The 17,666-nt window shown below is 40.8% G+C and overlaps 1 protein-coding gene across 1 annotated transcript; it reads left to right on the forward strand.

The window, feature by feature from the left end:
• Positions 1 to 5,155: 5,155 nt before the first annotated feature.
• On the forward strand, positions 5,156 to 14,363 carry gtf3c4 (general transcription factor IIIC, polypeptide 4). The gene is made up of 5 exons (XM_042509300.1): positions 5,156 to 5,484; positions 8,039 to 9,769; positions 11,596 to 11,726; positions 12,143 to 12,231; positions 14,136 to 14,363. Exons 1-5 carry the CDS (start codon positions 5,170 to 5,172, stop codon positions 14,198 to 14,200), a joined length of 2,331 nt encoding a protein of 776 aa, XP_042365234.1. The 5' UTR covers positions 5,156 to 5,169; the 3' UTR covers positions 14,201 to 14,363.
• The last annotated feature ends 3,303 nt before the right edge of the window (positions 14,364 to 17,666 follow it).

Here is a 17,666-nt window from a genome sequence, read left to right on the forward strand (position 1 = left end):
CAATATGGGGGGGAGCAGAGGAGCACTGATTGAGAGCAACACCTGTCAGGTGAGGCTTTTCGCAGTTGACGGCGCAGAAGGAACGCCAAGTCGACTGCTATGACTGCTAATCTCTGACGTGGCAACCTGCCGGGCTCTGTCGGTCTCCAGAGGGGGAGCGCCGGGAGCCTGAGCACCGAGGCTTTTCCAGGGCTGCAGTCCTGCTAATGTCTCCCCGAACAGAGTGAACCACGCTGATATGCTCTAAATACATTTCATTATCATCATCATGATTATATCACTAATTGTGTGTACTCGGTAATGTGCTGCAGCAGTCCCCTCCTGGGAGGTGTCTGAGAGACTGAATGATTAAAACATGTACGATGAACCATGCATCAAAACGTCCCTGCGGGCTCCCTCACAAGATACATGTAAGCAGCTACAGTGACACTCGGAGCAAGCAAACAGCAGAGGATGTGGTCTACTGAGGGTTGAGAGGCTGAGGAGGAACCTGCAGGCAATAACAAGACAGCAGGTGGATATTAGAAATGCAGGGGATTGACCTGAGCTGACCCCATCCATATCCATAAACCCACACTACATAACCTGTATGCCTTTTGACATGACTCCAGAGCAGCCTAAATAATTCCCCTACACCAGTGATACTCAATTTATGAACTGCGAGCAAAATCTGGCCCCTGATAGGGTGCCGGGTGGCCCCCCAACCATTTTGTAATTTACAATAAAAATAAAGTTATTCACACTGGGAATCACTTGTTTACAGAGAATCACTTGTGTATGTAAGAAGGTGCCAGAGTGCATAAACAGCATCAAAACAGAGCTTGTTTCACAAAAAAAGTGATAGGGGAGGATCCCCTGCCCCCCCGACAGAAGTCAAAGCTAAGTCCCTACTGTCCTAAAATTATAGAAGTGTCCTAAGATCCTGTAAATTTCCTGAAATCCTAAAAACTTCTTAAAATCCTAAAAACATCCTAAAATCTTAGAAATGTCCTACTGTCTTAGAAACGTCACGTCCTAAAACCCTACTGTCCTAAAATTATAGAAACATCCTAAAATCCCATAAATTTCCTGAAATCCTGAAATCCTAGACACATCCTAATGTCCTAAAAACATCCTAAAATCTTAGAAATGTCCTACTATCTTATAAACATCTTAAAATCCTACAAACTTCCTAAAATACAAGAAACGGCCTAAAATTCTAGTAGTGCCCCGAAATCCTAAAACATCCCAAAATCCTAAAAACATCCTGAAATCCACAAAAAATCCTAAAGTCTTAGAAATGCTCTAAAATACTACAAACATCCTGAAATACTTGAAACGTCCCGAAATCCTAGGAATGTCCCAAAATCCTATAAACATCCTAAAATCTTGGAAATGTCCTAAAATCCACAAGGAATCCTAAAACCCTAGACACATGTATGGGGCTGCTGCAATTGGCCCCTGCTCTCCTGTCATTTTGCAAAAGTGGCCCCCAAACAAAGCTCGTTGAGCGTCCCTGACCTTCACGATAAGCAGACCAAAGGCTGAGGTTCAGATTATGGCTGGGCCACTTTGGCCTGCGCAGGGGCCTGTTTCCGTCTTTCTGTGCGGTTGACAGGAGAGAGGATAAAGTTTTTGTGACAGCATTTGATGAATGTTTAATCCAACATTCATACATCCCGGGCTGGGACTGGGTCCCCAGTCAAAACCCACCAAAGACACACAGCAGGTGTGTGAAATATTCATTCACTACACGCTTCATTAAGAATGAAACATACCATGGTCCCCGTTCATTTATTCATTTCGATTATCGAAACAAAAGACAGAAAAATGAGAGATTAAAACATGGTGGGCGCGCTATTCTATATTTGTCTCACAGATTTGTAACAATTTGTTTTGTGACAAATAACTCTGCCTGTTGAAATCCCGCTGTCATCTTGCTGAGAGTCAGGCAGCTACTGCGAGAGGCGCTTTCATGTGAGGGGCTGTAACAAATCACTGTCTGCCTGGGAATCTCCAGCTCTGCATCCGACTGCAGCAGTTTGACCTTTGACCGGTCCAGGAGCGTCCGGTGACTCGTCGCATTTAGCATGCTGATATGCATCTGAGCCATCAACTGTGGACGGGACAGTTTTCATATTTTTATTAATTAACGATGAAATATGACAACTAATGATCTCTCTCGGCGACGAGTGACTGCACTCGGACGGATGAAATGACTGATGTCGTGCCTGTCAAGGATTCGGCTCATTCCTCTTTTCTCTCTAAGTGGTGAATATGTCATTGTTGACTGCCAGCGCTGCTTCAACACAGACCCGATCTCTTTGAGTGAATGTGTCACATGGATTGCAAAATTTCCCCATGGAGCACATTAAAGTTTCATCTAATCTAATTTAATTAAAACAAGGCTGTGCAAGTCCTGACACACTGCCCAAGGCTGCATGTGTTTTGTTCTCAGACATTATGGTTTTGCCAAAACACAATCGCTATTCCACCTAAAAAACACTAAGATATGTTTTGTTTTCTTTGAAATTTGATTATTTAACCATTATTTACAAGATAATAAGCCAACAAGGTATGTCACTGTTGTTAAGTTGTCTAATTACAAAGATATTTGAGATTATTGTGTCTGATGAATTAATTAGTCACCAGCAGAATATGTACTAAAATGTAACAAGGCATGGGTGGATTATGAGACAATGGGCCCCTGGGCTCAGATATCAGGGCTGTAAGTTATTTTGCAAGATTGGGGGACACACAAACCAGATGGTTTGGGGGTCCTCTCCCTGGATATTAAGTGTCAAACACTTAATTCTCTGCCTTCTGGTTAATTTTTCTGCACCAGTTTGGACCTTTTCGGCATCGATTTATGGTGAAAATGTCTTACATCAAAATTAGTCCTCTGCGACTTTTATGTTTTTGCTCATGTTCTTAACTTTGTCCCCTGCATCCCCCGAAATCTACGCCTATGCCTGTATTTTTATTTCCCTCTTCAGTCTCATTTATACTCCCTCTATGTACAAAAACTTACGTGCCCATTTCAAATGTTTTTTTGACCTCATACTATTATGTGTCCTTCCTTAACTAGGGTTTTTGGCACACAAAAATGTAAGGCAGCTGATATATCTAAAAAGAGACAAAGCCATCAGTAAAAGAAAAAAAGTAGAGAAAATGTGAAATGCATAAATTACTAATAGGAAAAGTGCATATGGGTAATTACAACACTCATTAACATAACTGAGCAAGGCTATTGATTGTGATTACCCTCTACGCATGCTGACAGTCTCTCATGAGTAATGTCAGACTGACTGGCATTCAAGTGGAGAGTTCAAAGGACATTTCGGAGATCATACATAATATTTTTCACATTTGATCGAGTGCTGTTTTTTCCTGATAGCTACAGAGGTTCAAATGTCAAAAACGGCAACAATCACCTTGTAAATATAAAAGATAAACCTCTTTCATATTTTTACAGTCTCATTACTACACCTCTCTTTACTGCTTCACAGAAAAAGCCGTCGTCCGGCACACGTTTATCAGCTTCTCACATGGAAATGAGGTGAACTTCTACCCTCAGGCAGCATGTTTCCTGTTTATTGCTCAATATAAAGGCTGAGTCTATAATGTTTGTTGTCTTGATATAGACTTATCCACTAAACAGGAAGACATTTAAACCTGTTCCAGCTGATCAGGATAGGATTAGTCTTCAATTTTCTTAATGGTTTCAGCCCTGGGCTCTTACAGTCTTTGCAGAGATTCTGTCTGTGACTAAGCTCAATGTGTGAATTTAATAAAATGTATTGATCTGGTATGAGATTGACAGGTCATGGTTTCCCAATAGCTCATATTTGCTTTTGCAGCAGTGAGTCCACCTAACTTAAGTCCCCTTTAAATTCCCTTACCAGCAGCAAAATGTATCTGAGCTTTCTGCTAAATGGACAATCTAATCATTTATCACAACTGGCTAGCTGACTTGTTATTTAGAATAAGTTATAATGAAACAACGATGGGATATTAGCAGTTTACATGAGATTCCTTCAGTACAGACATGCAAGAGGTCCGGCATTTTTTTGTGTGGTTTTGTGTCTGTTTGTGGTAATTTTGTGTATCCTTGTGGTTGTTATGTTTTCATTGTAATCATTTTGTGTGTCTTTAAGGTCATTTTGTGTTTCTTAGGGGTATATTTGTGTCTTTTTGTTTCTCTTTGTAGTGATGTTGTGTCTCTTTGAGGTAATTTTATGTCGCTGAGGGATATATTTGTCTTTTTGCCTCATTTTGTTTCTCTTTTTAGTCATTTTTTGTATATTTGACATATATTTGTATCTTTTTAGGTTCTTTTGTGACTCTTTGTGGTCGTTTCCCCTTTGCAGTTTCTTTGAATGTCTTTGTTGACATCTTGACAACTTTTGTGTTTCTTTGACATTTTTTTGTCTCTTTGAGGCATATATTTGTCATTTGTTTCTCTTTGTATCTGTTTTGTGTCTCTGACATCCTTTTGAGGTTCTTCAGTGCGACTTTGTGTCTCTTTGAGGTATATTTATGTCATTTGCGCCTCTTCTGGGTATATTTGAGTCTTTTTGGTTATTTTATTTCTCTTTGTAGTTAGTTTGTATCTCTGTAATTCTTTTGCATCTCTTTGTTAACTTATTTCTCTTGGAAATATTTTGTATCTCTTTGTGGTTTATTTATCTGAGCCTCTTTTTATAGGTCGTTTTATGTCTCTTTATAGTTATTTTGTGTCCCTTTCTGGTCATTGTTTTAAGGTCAGTTTCTGCCTATTTAAGGTTTTATTGTGTCCTTTGATAATTTTTTTTGTCTCTTTATGGTCGTTTGTTGTCTCATTGTAGTTTTACTCTCCGTTTGAGTCTCTTCCTGGTCAACACATTAATTTGAGCGACATTTGCAGGTGAAGATCTTTTTTGCGCATAGCTAAAATAATAAAGTCTGATTCATCAGTCCTGCCGTAATTTATTTCTTGAATTTTATTAATATATAATAAATATATTTTTGTTGAAATTTTTTAAAGATGCATTGGTACATGGTCATTTAGGAGAACGTATAGCCTATAGAAGTAAACAATGAAGTAAATAGCATTGACATCATGCACAGTGCACTATTTAACTCTGCGGAGGAAGTCCCTCCTTCCATTCCTCCCGCGCTCGCAGACATCACTTCCGCAGCAGAGAAAACATGGCGGCTGCCAGTCCGTCGGATTCGGCGCAATCACTGCCCAGAAATGTCGTCATCAAGACGGAGCCAGGAGCTGAGGACGGGCTGCTCTTCGGCCCGGAGAATGTACCGGTTAAACGAGACCCCGTGGTGCCGCTCGTGGCTCCGATCAGCGGGCTGCAGCCGCTCGCCTGGTCGCAGGACCACCGCCTGGCTGTGTGCACCACCAGCACCATGTCGGTGATGGAGCTGGTGTGCGATGTACACAGCAACAAACAGGAGCTGACTCTGCACAGGACCTCGATCCCCGTCCCGACTGAAGCGGTAAAACTGCGGGTAAATATGCACCAATGTTCACCTGCTTACACGTGGAGCGAAGCTGTTTCTGCTCGTAAACACTGAGACGTGCAGCTCAACCTGGAGCTGGCTGTGTGCTGGATTTCTGTTGTGTTTCGTGGTCGATCGCGTTTATAAATACTCTGATAAAGTCTGTGCACACTTTATAATATGTTGTGATGACGTAAGAAACAACATCCGCTGCAGCCGACTGTGCATCAATGCATCGCACTGCTTCCTTCTCCAGTCTGCACAAAATTAACCAGTTTAAGTACACCGCCACCAGTTTCCACAATATACACCTACCCTCTGCTCATATTCATGAACTTGCCTCAGTCTCTACTAACAGTCCTTAAAAATCACACTTGGCTTGCAGGCAGTAATCCACAGTAACTAACCAGTATGACACTGTTATAGGTGACAGAAACACAGTGGTGAACTGTAATAATAACTCAAGTACTCTACTTAAGTATGAATTTGTGGTACTTGTACTTTAATTGACTATTTTCTTTTCATGTTGCGTTATACTTTGGCTTCGCTGCATTTCAGAGAGAAATATTGTACTTTTGACTTAACTACATTTTATCTGACAGCTTTAGTTACTTTACAAATTAAGATTTTTGCATCAAAATATAACAAGATTTTATAAAAAATTGAATTACCAAACAGTTTAGTCCAGCCACAATAATTAGTTAATTATTAATTCAGTTGAATCACAGAAAATTAATTGTCAACTATTTTGATACATTTCAGTTGTTTTTTCTCTCTCGCTTTTTAAGAAATAATTAAAAGTTTGGGGTGGGTATTTATTTATTTATTTATAAATGATTTCTTACTATTTCAATAATTTTGAGGTTTGGGGCTGTTTTTTCTATTATTATTTTTTATATATATTATTTTTAGAAAAAAACATTTGTCTGCATTATGTAATTTTTACTTTTAACACTTTAAGTACATTTCCGTGATTATACTTACTTCCTTTTACTTAAGTAACATTTTCAATGGAGGACTTTTATTTGTAACAGTAAACAGTATTTTCATGGGGTGGTATTAGTACTTTTACTTAAGTAAAAGATTTGAATACTACCATTGAAGAAATACACATACAAATGTGTTGTGTATTGCAGCAGTTATTTGTCAGTGTTTTAACCAAAGAGGGACAATTGATCAAAATGACCTAATAGAGTATAGTACAGTGTTTTCCCATGTATTTATATATCAAGTGGAGCATTTTAACACAGTTTTTGGTCAACGGAGATGCATTGGCTGATAGACTCGTGCTCTGCAGACATCTCTATGGCCAATATTTCCAATACTCAGCAACTCAGACCAAAAGGATCTAGATAGATAAAATGCACTACAGGTAAAAGGAAGAATATGTACTTTTGATTTTGTGGTGAGCTGTCTCTTTAAGGTAATGCTGTACCACTGATATTAAGTAACAAATGTGTTTAAAGAATAAATAGGTGATTACAAAATGACATCTGTGAGTGTATTGGAGTAGTGTTTTACTATTTGTCTGCTTGTAAAGCAACCTGTGTAAACACGCCTCAGAAACACAGCCAAGCTACTATTCACTTGTGTGCTATTAGTTTGGCAGCGGTGGATGTTTCTGTATTTTCATTATTTACTAAAGTGAAAGAAAGATAATTAAAGCGATGGAGTACAAATGTTGATGAAAAGAGAAACTGAAAAACAATTTTTGCCACGGTAAATCTGTCTCCACGCAGCTGCTCTGGTGTATAAACATGATTGTTTATAGGTTCGTCTCCTCTCCAAAAATCCACTTGGCAGATAAAGTACTGGATGGAGCTGAATTTTATAATCCACAAGGCGCAGTGGCAGACAGGCAAAGTAGCTTTCCTGCTGTCATTTGGAGATATGATTAAATGCTTGTAAATTGGAGGGCTCCTGAGCAGGGAGCGGTAGATGATGGCACTCACAGAAGCCACAATCTATCAGTCTGATGTTACTGCCGCATCACCCGAGCATATACTGTGCTCCCGAGAGCTGACCCGAATGATTCGACGCTTCGATTGTTTCCATGATAACTGACATCAAAATCACAGTTATTATTTGTTATTCTCAGACAAGGACATTTAAACTTACTGATGGTTTTGTGACTCAAACTCGATCTCATCTAACAGTCACCAGCAGTCTGCAGCCCTTCTGAAACCGAGACTGTTTGAATAATTTAATAATCCGATCATTATAATTACCCTAAAACATAAAATAACCTGAATTTGATTATGTGATACTTGTGCATCTTTATGTTACTCATATTTAAACTTGTGTTTTCTTGCTATTTGTGGACTAGAAAAACATGTTTTTTGTCTTATCTTGATAAAAGTTGACTATTTGAAAATTTTTCTCATACCTACGAAAAAAGCAAAAATAAAAATATTGGTGAATTCTATAAATCAATGGGTACGAAATAAGAACAAATTGTGAAGAAGGAACAAAAATAAGAGGAAATGTGTCTGTATATCTGTATACTGAGATGATCTGACCTTTAATCTCAAATTTTTAAATATTTGTGTTTGTCACTTTGCAGGTGGGGCCAGCAGAAGAGCTAGCAAAAGCGACGGAGAAGTTCATCACACATCCGGACCCCACAGTGAGGCAGCTATTTATGGCCGACAGAATGATGAACCCGACGTTGGGAGTGCACAAAGGAATAAAATATGCCAGTTGGTCTCCGTTAGGCTGTGACTCGAGTGGGCGCTGTCTGCTCGCATGCCTAACGCTCGACCACAGACTCACCATTCACAACAGCCACAAGCGTCTTGAGTGGAACATGCTAGTCGACCTCACCAAAAAGTACAGCGAGAGGCTAAAGGAGCGAGGTTACTCCAAAAAAGACGGGAAGCCTCCGCAGGCGGACCTGCTGGACTTTGACGAGCTGCAGCGGCGCTTTCGTATGCAGACTCCTCTGAGAATGGAGTGGTCGAGCGTTTACACGATCAAACAGGTTCAACCAGACAGTATGTGCAAAGACGTGGAGATGGTCCTCCTCGCCGTCTTGATGGAAAATGGTGACCTTGTCTTGTGGAAGTTTATGTTGCCCTTTTTAAATATGGCAGATGTTGTGTTTTATGACATCGTTGAGTCGGGTGTGACGAGACCGAGTGACTTGGCGTGGTGGGAGTATGAAAGCGCAGATCGGCGGATGAGCGGCCTGATCGTCGGCAGCGAGGTGGGACCTGTGAAGATCATGCCCGTCAGCCTGTCGGGAGTGAAGGGCTACTTTACCCTTCGACATCCTGTCATCCTCTGGAAGGAGTGCGACGAGATCGCCGTCGAAAACCTGAAATGTGTCCCGATGATCCACCCGATCCAGAAATCTAGCTGCAGCCTCATCGTAGCGTCGCGCGGCTGCTACGTCTTCTGGTGTCTACTTCTGATTTCACCGGCCGGACTAAATGTGCACAACTCCCACGTGGCGGGGCTGCACTCGCTCCCTGTGGTCTCGTTAGCGGTCAGTCAACATGGCGTTGCAGTGTACACATGTTCCGTTGACGGATGGATAAAAAAGCTGACACCAACTTTTACAGAGAACACCTTGATTTTCAAACAAGAGGACATGTTGCGACCTGAAAACCTAACGGGGAGGAGGATACACGGGATCGCTGTGAGCCGCAACGGAGCGTATATTGCACTGGCCAGCACACAAGGTATGATTGGCAGCTATCATCCGACTCACAGGACATACCAAGTGAACTTTGTGACCCTAAAAACGCCAGAAATGGCAGCAGCACTGCTGCTCAAGTCCCCCACGCAGAACTTGTACAAAATGGCCGACCTGCTCGATCTAGTGAGGTGGCAAATCTTGAAAAACAAGAGCATCCCTGCGTCGCTGCTGGAGCAGCTTGATCAGAAGATCCAGGAAGTAGACTCGCCCTACTTGTGGCGTTTCAAGCTCTTCCTGGTGCGGATGCTTTACCAGTCACTGCAGACGCCTCCCACGGATCACCGCTGGAAACCGACACACGAGGAGAACAAGGTGTTTGTAAGAGACGAGGAAGAAGAGGACGGAGAAGAAGAAGAGGATGCTGCGGAAGGCGAGCCTGGTGGAGTAAAACAGGAGAAGGAGGAGAATCTGGAGGAGCAGATGGCGGAGGTGCAGGCTTGGATCAATGCTGTAGAGACTCACATGATGAGAGAAAACATGAAGAAGGTGCTGGGGGTGGTTTACCTCAACACCTGGATCGCTCAGAACACCAGCATACCCACCTGCGGCCTGGTGGAGTACCTCTCCAAAGACACTAACGACAGAGCCTCAGAGGTAAAACTTACTCACCGCAGCTTCTTACCAAAGATGTGGGGATTTTTTCACTTTGTTTTTCCTGATCATGGTGACTGGATGTCAGGTATAAGCTGATGGTCCCAAAGCGATATGTATACAGTTCAGTGTATTGCAGCTGCATAATGCACATGACAAATAGCATATTGGCTACTGGAATAAAACAACCGTATGTGGTTGTTGAACATTCAAAATTCATCATTTAAAAACAACAATATATACTGTAGCAATAAAATTGACCCAATTGCAAGTACATTTCACTGATAAATAGAAACTTTTAGTTTCTTTGCGTTTCAGTAATGCTGTGGTTTATGTGTAAACTAAAGCTATGTTGTGGTAAAAAAAACACTTGGTTATGGTTTGGAAAAGATCATGTTTTCAATGAAAACATCCACATTAGGCAGCACTAAAGCTGCTGAAACACAGCAAAAACCTGCTTAAGACACCCAGATTCAGTGGCAAAATCACTGGGAAATGTGGCAGTGACTTCCTAAAAAACTCCTCTGATTGGTGGTACAAACAGTGTTGGCTCGCTATAAAACAACTGGTGGTGTTGTATATTGGTCTCGACCAACGGTCTGCAGGTTGACACCTGTCTTGCCAAGGGGTGGTGCTTACTATAAGATATCAAAGTCACTTTCTCCCTCTCAGACACACACACACACCTTGTCAAGCGCAGCAATGCATCTTGTCTTTGTCCTCAGACCATGTCTTGTGGCAACAAAGTCCCCAACAGGTCCAGATATTTAACCTGCTAGATACCTAGGGAGTGTCTGCAATACATCGCTCACATGTTTAAACAGTTCACACAGCGCAGATTTGGGAAGCCGGTCTGCCTCAGATCTGGGGCTTTTCTTAAGGAGCTCCAAAAATTGTCAGTGAGCGGAAAAACTGGGTTAAAGTCATGTAGCGTGAACTAGGCATAATAAGTCTCACCCAAACCATGAAAAACCGGAGTGTCCACATACTTTATGCTATAAAGCGTTCGTTACAGCATTTATCGTTATCTTATATTTGCCACAGTGGCTGCTGTTCAGCAAAAGTTACAGAAGCCTCTTCTTCACTGCACAAAACACCTGCTAACACCCGCAACATTTGGCTTTTTAAAGCAATGGGAAAGTGTAGAATAGGCCTTCACAGCTGGATCCAATGACTCCGCAGTAGTCACAGGAATTTATTGCCTCCGTCTCCAATCAGCATTGATGGGAAAACAACAACCGGATGAACACGCTAATTTCAGCTCCTTTACCAGCAAGATGCAAAAACGAAAAAAAATAACACACACACACGTCTGCTACAGCTCCGTGTACAAGCTCTGCTCCACTGGCAATGGGAATGGAGTCTATATCCATATAATTTACCCATGTTTAAAAAACCTACATGCACATGCTAATTTAGGTGGGGATGTGGTGACAGACTCAATTAAAAGTGACAAACTACAAAAATATCCAAATGGGTTCTTACATTGTGTGAAAACTCTGAACAAATTATCTTTCAACTAATGAAGCTATTGCATTTTTATGGTACAGCTCTTTTAGTTTTTTATTATTGTCTGTTTATGATATAGTATATGTAATTGTATATGCCATTAAAGTGTAGTGCATTTGGGTAAAATAAATGATCTTGATAAGACTATATGCTCTGATATTAGTGTTTCAGATCAGCTAAAAATAAAAGTGTTTAGCCTTTAAGAGATTAGCACTAAACTCCCATTCATGCTGTCGTCTCTGCTATCATTAACACGAGCTGGGCTGCCTTCACTGACACCCTCTGGCTCTGTGTTTGTGTTTGTTTATTATCCCTCTCAGGTCCTGATTGGCCACATCAAGAACAAGATGAACAAGCAGACGTTCTTGGAGCGTTGCAGCCTCTGTCAGGAGGTGCTGCCCTTCTCAGACCACAAACAAGCAATCTGTAAAAACGGTCACATGTGGCTCAGGTATAGAGCTCATTCTCTTCTCCCCGAGTTCAAATCAAATCTACTAAAGTTGTTTTTTATTAGCTTTAGCCTTAACGCGCCTGACGGTACATGAATTGAATCTTAATGCCAAATGCCTTCTTTTGACGGTTTATTTATCTTCACGGAGCAGTAATCAAGCCTCCCACCTTGTGATATTTACCCATGCACCACTCTCATCGTCTCATAAATATCGTCTGTCAAACATTTCTCCTGCCTTCTCGCTAGCTGGATTGTGGTGCCTCTGGTGGGCACTGAGCAGGAAATCTGTGCCCGCCAGTTGTACCTCAGTGCTGTTCCTGCTCTACTTTGTGTGTGTGTTAGTGTGTGTGTGCGTGTGTGCATGTCTCTGTCCCTGCCAGCCAGCTCTCTAATGCCTTTCTCTCGCTCTCCTCCAGGTGTGTGTTGTCATACCAGGCCTGCCAGACACTGACGTTCAGACGTTGCCTCCTGCTGGATACCATCGCCAGACTGCCAGAGCCTGAGGGTAAGCGCCACTTTCCATCTCTCTCCACCTCCGTTTCACAGTCGCTCTCTCGATCAGCCATCTCCTCCTGTCACCTTCAACGTCGGCCTTCATCCCGCTCTGCCTCTCAGATCGTCGCTTGACATTTTGGATTTCGAGTCAGTCGAAAAGTTCATACCTAACAAACAGGAATGATTGGAGAAATTTGGTGGTTAAGCAGCAGAGGGTAGGTGGATAATTAAGGGACAAGCTGTTTGATTATCACATTTAGGACTTAATTTCAATCAGTTAGTTGTCGTATCGATCAGAGCTGATCAGATTAGATTGATGGATTGAAGGAGCAGCTGAGAGGGAGAGAAAAAACTGTATAAATTGTGGCAGATGCTGATGTTGGAGGTGCACCACAAATAAATGAATGTGTGGAAAGCCGGGCTCGCCTGTTTACGGTCATCTCTGAGTGCTGTACACAAACCATACAGTTTGAGAGATGCATACCCAAAAAAAGCCCACTTTCTGCTCAGACTGAGAAACACAGCTGCTTTTTAACTTTACGAAAGATTTGGAAATCAACTATTTCTGTATATGCGCAAAATCACAAAGGTTGAAGGAGTGAAAGAGGGAGGCTGGTCCAACAAGTCTGCCACTGGCGGAAAACTTTTAAGAAAAAAATTCTGATTTGAAGAAAATACGCAAAATGACACATGAAAAATCTCTCCGTATTTTGACGTGATGAATGGCATATTAGGGCTGCATGTAAACAGAAATATTAGTAAATTTTCATTTTCTTTATCCATTTAAACAGCTTAGTAGGAGTATTGTCTTTCTCAGAATAAGGGCAAAAATTAGAATATTTTGTGTATGTAAAAGTAGTCACATCAGTTTGTTGCATTATTGGTGCAATCAGATCTTTTTTTTCTTTGTAATTCTATTTTTATTAGTTTATTTGAACATAAAAAACAAAATATACCACCAAATGGACATGAGGACCTTTCAAGCATGTGAAAAAATAAAAAGATTTAATTAAAAAAAAAAAAAATAGAATGGACAAATGAATAGGTGAAAAAGGGGGGTGGGATAATTACAAAATAAATAAAATAAAATAAAATAAGGGTGAAAAAGAAGTAGAAAGACAAAGAAAATTCTATAAACAAGTTTTCAATAACAATATTCTTCTTAATCTAAAATGAAAAGTCATTCCTTCCATTGCATAAATATTGTACACCAAATCAATCTGTCTGTTTTTTTCTTTTTAGCCATTTCTTGGTTAGGGATTTCTTACAGGCCACCAATTAAGTTAACTGAGTTTTTCATCCAGCCTAACCAGATACATCAGTGCCATTTTGATGCCAACAGCACACAGACTTTTCAATCAGTTATTATGATTAGATACTGAGAAAAAATACTGATTCATCATGATGAATTTGTCACAGTGAAAAGTGCTCCTCTGTCAGTAATCAGCAATGTGGCTCCTGCAGTGGGAGAGAAAAGTTACTAGAGAAAAACATTGTTTTCTTCCCGCTGTTTGAGGACGGCTTCATCTGGCTGCAACATGCATCCCAGGTCTTTATCAGTCCTGAGCACCTGAGGCACGACTCCTCTGGTCATTCCAGCCTATCTGAGCTGCAGACTGACGGGTCTGTGCAGCTCTGACATCTGTCAGAATCAACATCATCACAGCCACTCTCAAAATATCTGAGCAGTTTTTTTGGTCCTCTTTTATATTTGGTTTTTAAATCACTTTTGCAGTATTAAAGCCTTTGCAGACGTAACATTGCTGGCTTTATTTATCAGTAAAAAGTAACAGATTTTTGGCCTCAAGCACAGGTTTTTGATACGTTTTTTATGGCTTTTTCAGACATGTCTTAAGGATCATTTTATATTTAGAAACAGTCAGTACAAACATTACTTGTTTTCTCTCCCCACAGATCCAGAGTGGATAAGGAAGATCCTGCAGGCGCCGTGCACGCTCTGCGACTCGCCGATGATCTAGAGCTGATCAACAGGAGCAACCTCAGGGCTTCCCTGCGACCTTCAGAGCGTCCCGCTCTGATGCAGGGTCCACTTTTGTCAGACAACACTGCTAAGATTTTTTTATTTTGTGTATTTTGTTCACATTTTTTCTTACTTTTTATGTATTTCTTAAAATTGCAAAATAAAGGGCTTTGGTTATATGTTCTAACACTTCTTTCCTCACTAGTGTAACCAACAGAGAACCCCCTGCTGCCGTTTTAAATGAATATTTCACTGAGGTAAAACATTCTGGACTCAAACTTTACAGATTCCTCTATTTTCTGCCTTCTAAAATAAATTCCCAGTCAGACAGTGTTTGCACAAGGGTGCAAAGAAACAAAGTTTAAGATGTGGTTATATGTGGAGGCTTCTATTATTCAGTAGGACTTCAGGGCACCATAAATAAGCTCCCTCATTTTCCTTATGTTGACTGTATTTCCAAACCTTTGGTGTAGTTTTTATTGCAAGTAAGTGGAACTTACTCTGTTAGTCCTATTTTAGAGAGGGTTTTTTTTCTTCTTTTTTTGAGTGCAACAAATAATACACTCTGAATAATACATACTCTGGAAAAAACTCAACATACCTACTTTAATTGGCACTGTAAAACAATTTCCAAGCTCTGGGAGGAGGAGGAGGAGGGAGGTGGGTGGTGGTGCTCAGTCATTCTCTCAGATGAGGACTTCCGCTAATGTAAACGCAGAAAAGAAGGAGCGGCGAGGCAGATGAGATGAGCAAGAGGCAGGAAGAAAGCGAAAAGTGTGCTTAAAAACCCGGCGCGGTCCCTCCCGCGGGAGCGCGTTGTAATGAGATTCAGCAGTAATGAGGGACAGAACATGGCGCCAGATGTGATTCTAATTCTAATCAAGGAGGGGAGGGTGGCGGCGATGGAGGGGGGTTAGAGAGCATATTGTTAAATACAATTAACCCTTTTTTCATATTTGGAGGGAACAAGGGCTGAAGGGAGGGGAAACAGGCACGGCAGCATGTTCTGGGCCCCGGATCCTTGTTTTGGGGACATGGAGGTCGGCGGCCGGTGATCAAAGACGAAGCTGGACCTGTGAGACTGGGCCAGCAGCAGAGTCTCCTCCATCCACCACCGCCTCTCATCCCTTACATCAGCAGGCCCGGCAGAGGTGGGGTAGGGTCTGCCCTCCCTCTGGTGTCACTGGAGATGATAGCCTGCCCTGGGGCGAGGAGAGAGGAGGCAGCTCAGCTCCAAACACACAGGACTTCATGAAAGGGGAACTTTTATTTATTTATTTATTTATTTATTTTAAACCTCACATTTCTTTACCCACTGGTGGCATTTATTGGCCCGAGACTCAGTGAAGATTCGGTCCTTTTGGGGAAGAAAGGGATGTCTCCCATTTTACTAGAAAGAGAATCATTTATCACATTATCCTGTGCAGGAGGAGACTGGAGAGTTTTTGAGCTACCGGAGAGATTAGTTTTAAAAGTAAAGCTGCAAAAAGCATCCATGAATGAACAAGCAGGGGCAAAGGTAAAATCAGTACCAGTAAAAAATCCTATTAAGTAGATTTACTACTTGTTTAAAAAGTGATAATTTACTAAAACTAATGTAGTAAAACTACACACTGTATCCTGACTGTTAGTTAAGCCTGATCGCACAGTAAATCCAAAGTTTTACTCTGAGATGTGCAAAACAATAGCAAACCACACGTACTTTAAAATGGAGTTTTTTACAGTACATAAAAAAAACTTCTGAAGCCACTTAAGAATTTTCAGTCTTTTGATCAAATCTCATGAACTGGTTGAAGTACGGCCAGTTTCTGAGCTAATAAATAGCCAGTGAGAGGGCCTTGAATCGAGTTTTTATCATGTCAAATTATAAAAAAAAGGTTGTTTCCCTGGACTTCTTTTGCAATATTATTATTATATTAATATATTAAGTGGAATTGGCTGTACAAATGTGTTCTTAGTGATCAGTGATCATAAAGCGTTCATTGAATATGCTCATATTTGAGTAAGCCATGAACTGAACGCATCAGTTTGAAACTTAGGAATTTGGATATGAGTTGTTCACAGTTGCAACAGTTAATGGTGCTCATTTCCCAGCACTTGGCATGCTGACAAAACACCAGTGTGGTTTCGAAGTATGTTTTTTTTGGTTGGATTTCGTTTTCATCCTGTTGGCGAATGCTAATAAAACAGCCACCAGCACTGCTGAAGCCAACTGACATGGATATCTGAGGGACTTTTATGATCAAATCAGTAAAAAAATGCACATTTTTATGCAAATTGTACCTGTAAGCATTCACTCAATATGCTCATAATGCTGTGAATTAAAAACTGAACGCATCCGTTTGCAACTTATGGATGAGAGCAAAGTTCACCATGTCGTATTTCACTTCAGATAGCAGCTACCATTACTGCTAAAGCTAGATCATCTAGATATTTAAAGGACTTTTATTTTAAAAAATAGTTCTACTTCTAACCGAAAAAACAAAACAAACAAACGCAGCAAATTGTACCCTCTGTTTAAAAAAAAAAAAAAGTATGAACGTCAGTGAATTTGAAAGACACATCGAGTCGAAACATCTAACCAATGCTGGGAAATATTTGTGCGTGAATGATGATTTTGATGTCATAAACTTAAATGAATTCATTTTTTGTGTTTTTTTTTTTTAAATAGTGATTTTAGTTCAAAATTCAAATTGTGAACTATGAACGTGACCTAGTTCTTCTTAATCTGTGTGGACTGAACTCTGAGCTCAGTGATGATCTTATGTGGTGGCCAAAGTATTTTTTATATCAAAGCTTTCTCACAAATTTTGAAACAAAGGAGCGGAAGTTCAAAGGAAAACATGAATCCTGATTGTGCTAAAAACAGTGTAAGATGACCTTGCTTTTGTGAAAACAAGCGGAAAGCAGCACTGCATTAAAACAGTATCCATTTTTAGACAGTGCTCCAAAAAATCACGAGTTAACTAAGAAGTCAAAGTTACTAAAAGCTTTGTAATGAGCCGTTCCATCGGGCTGTGGGAGGTTTGCAGTGTTTGGCGCCTCTGTTGCTGCCACGCTTCTTTTTTTCAGCCTGGGGATTTGGTGCTCCGTGTTATAGTTTGTCAAGTGGAAGTGGCTCCTCAGGTTGTAATGTTCCTGTCACTGATAGGTGGAGACCAGCACTGTTACAGAGGTTAGCTGTGTTTGGTTGATCCTCCTCCCGCTTTAATATAATAATCCGTCAAAGAGCAGCTCCTCGAGTAATTACCTGCTTCCCCTCCCTTTCTCTCCCACTGTCTTTGCTCTCAACACTTCAAACGGGGGATTTTTCTCTTTGCATACAATATTTATATCCTTTATGTCAGTGGCTGGATGGCATAAAACATTCATGGCACCTTTTCACACCTTTAATTTCATGTGATATTCCTTTTGTTTTGTTTAGATTTGATTTTGAACATGATGTGTCCCAGCGTATTCTCTCA

The sequence above is a fragment of the Plectropomus leopardus genome, chromosome 20, assembly GCF_008729295.1.
Source record: "Plectropomus leopardus isolate mb chromosome 20, YSFRI_Pleo_2.0, whole genome shotgun sequence".
Lineage (NCBI taxonomy): Eukaryota > Metazoa > Chordata > Actinopteri > Perciformes > Serranidae > Plectropomus > Plectropomus leopardus.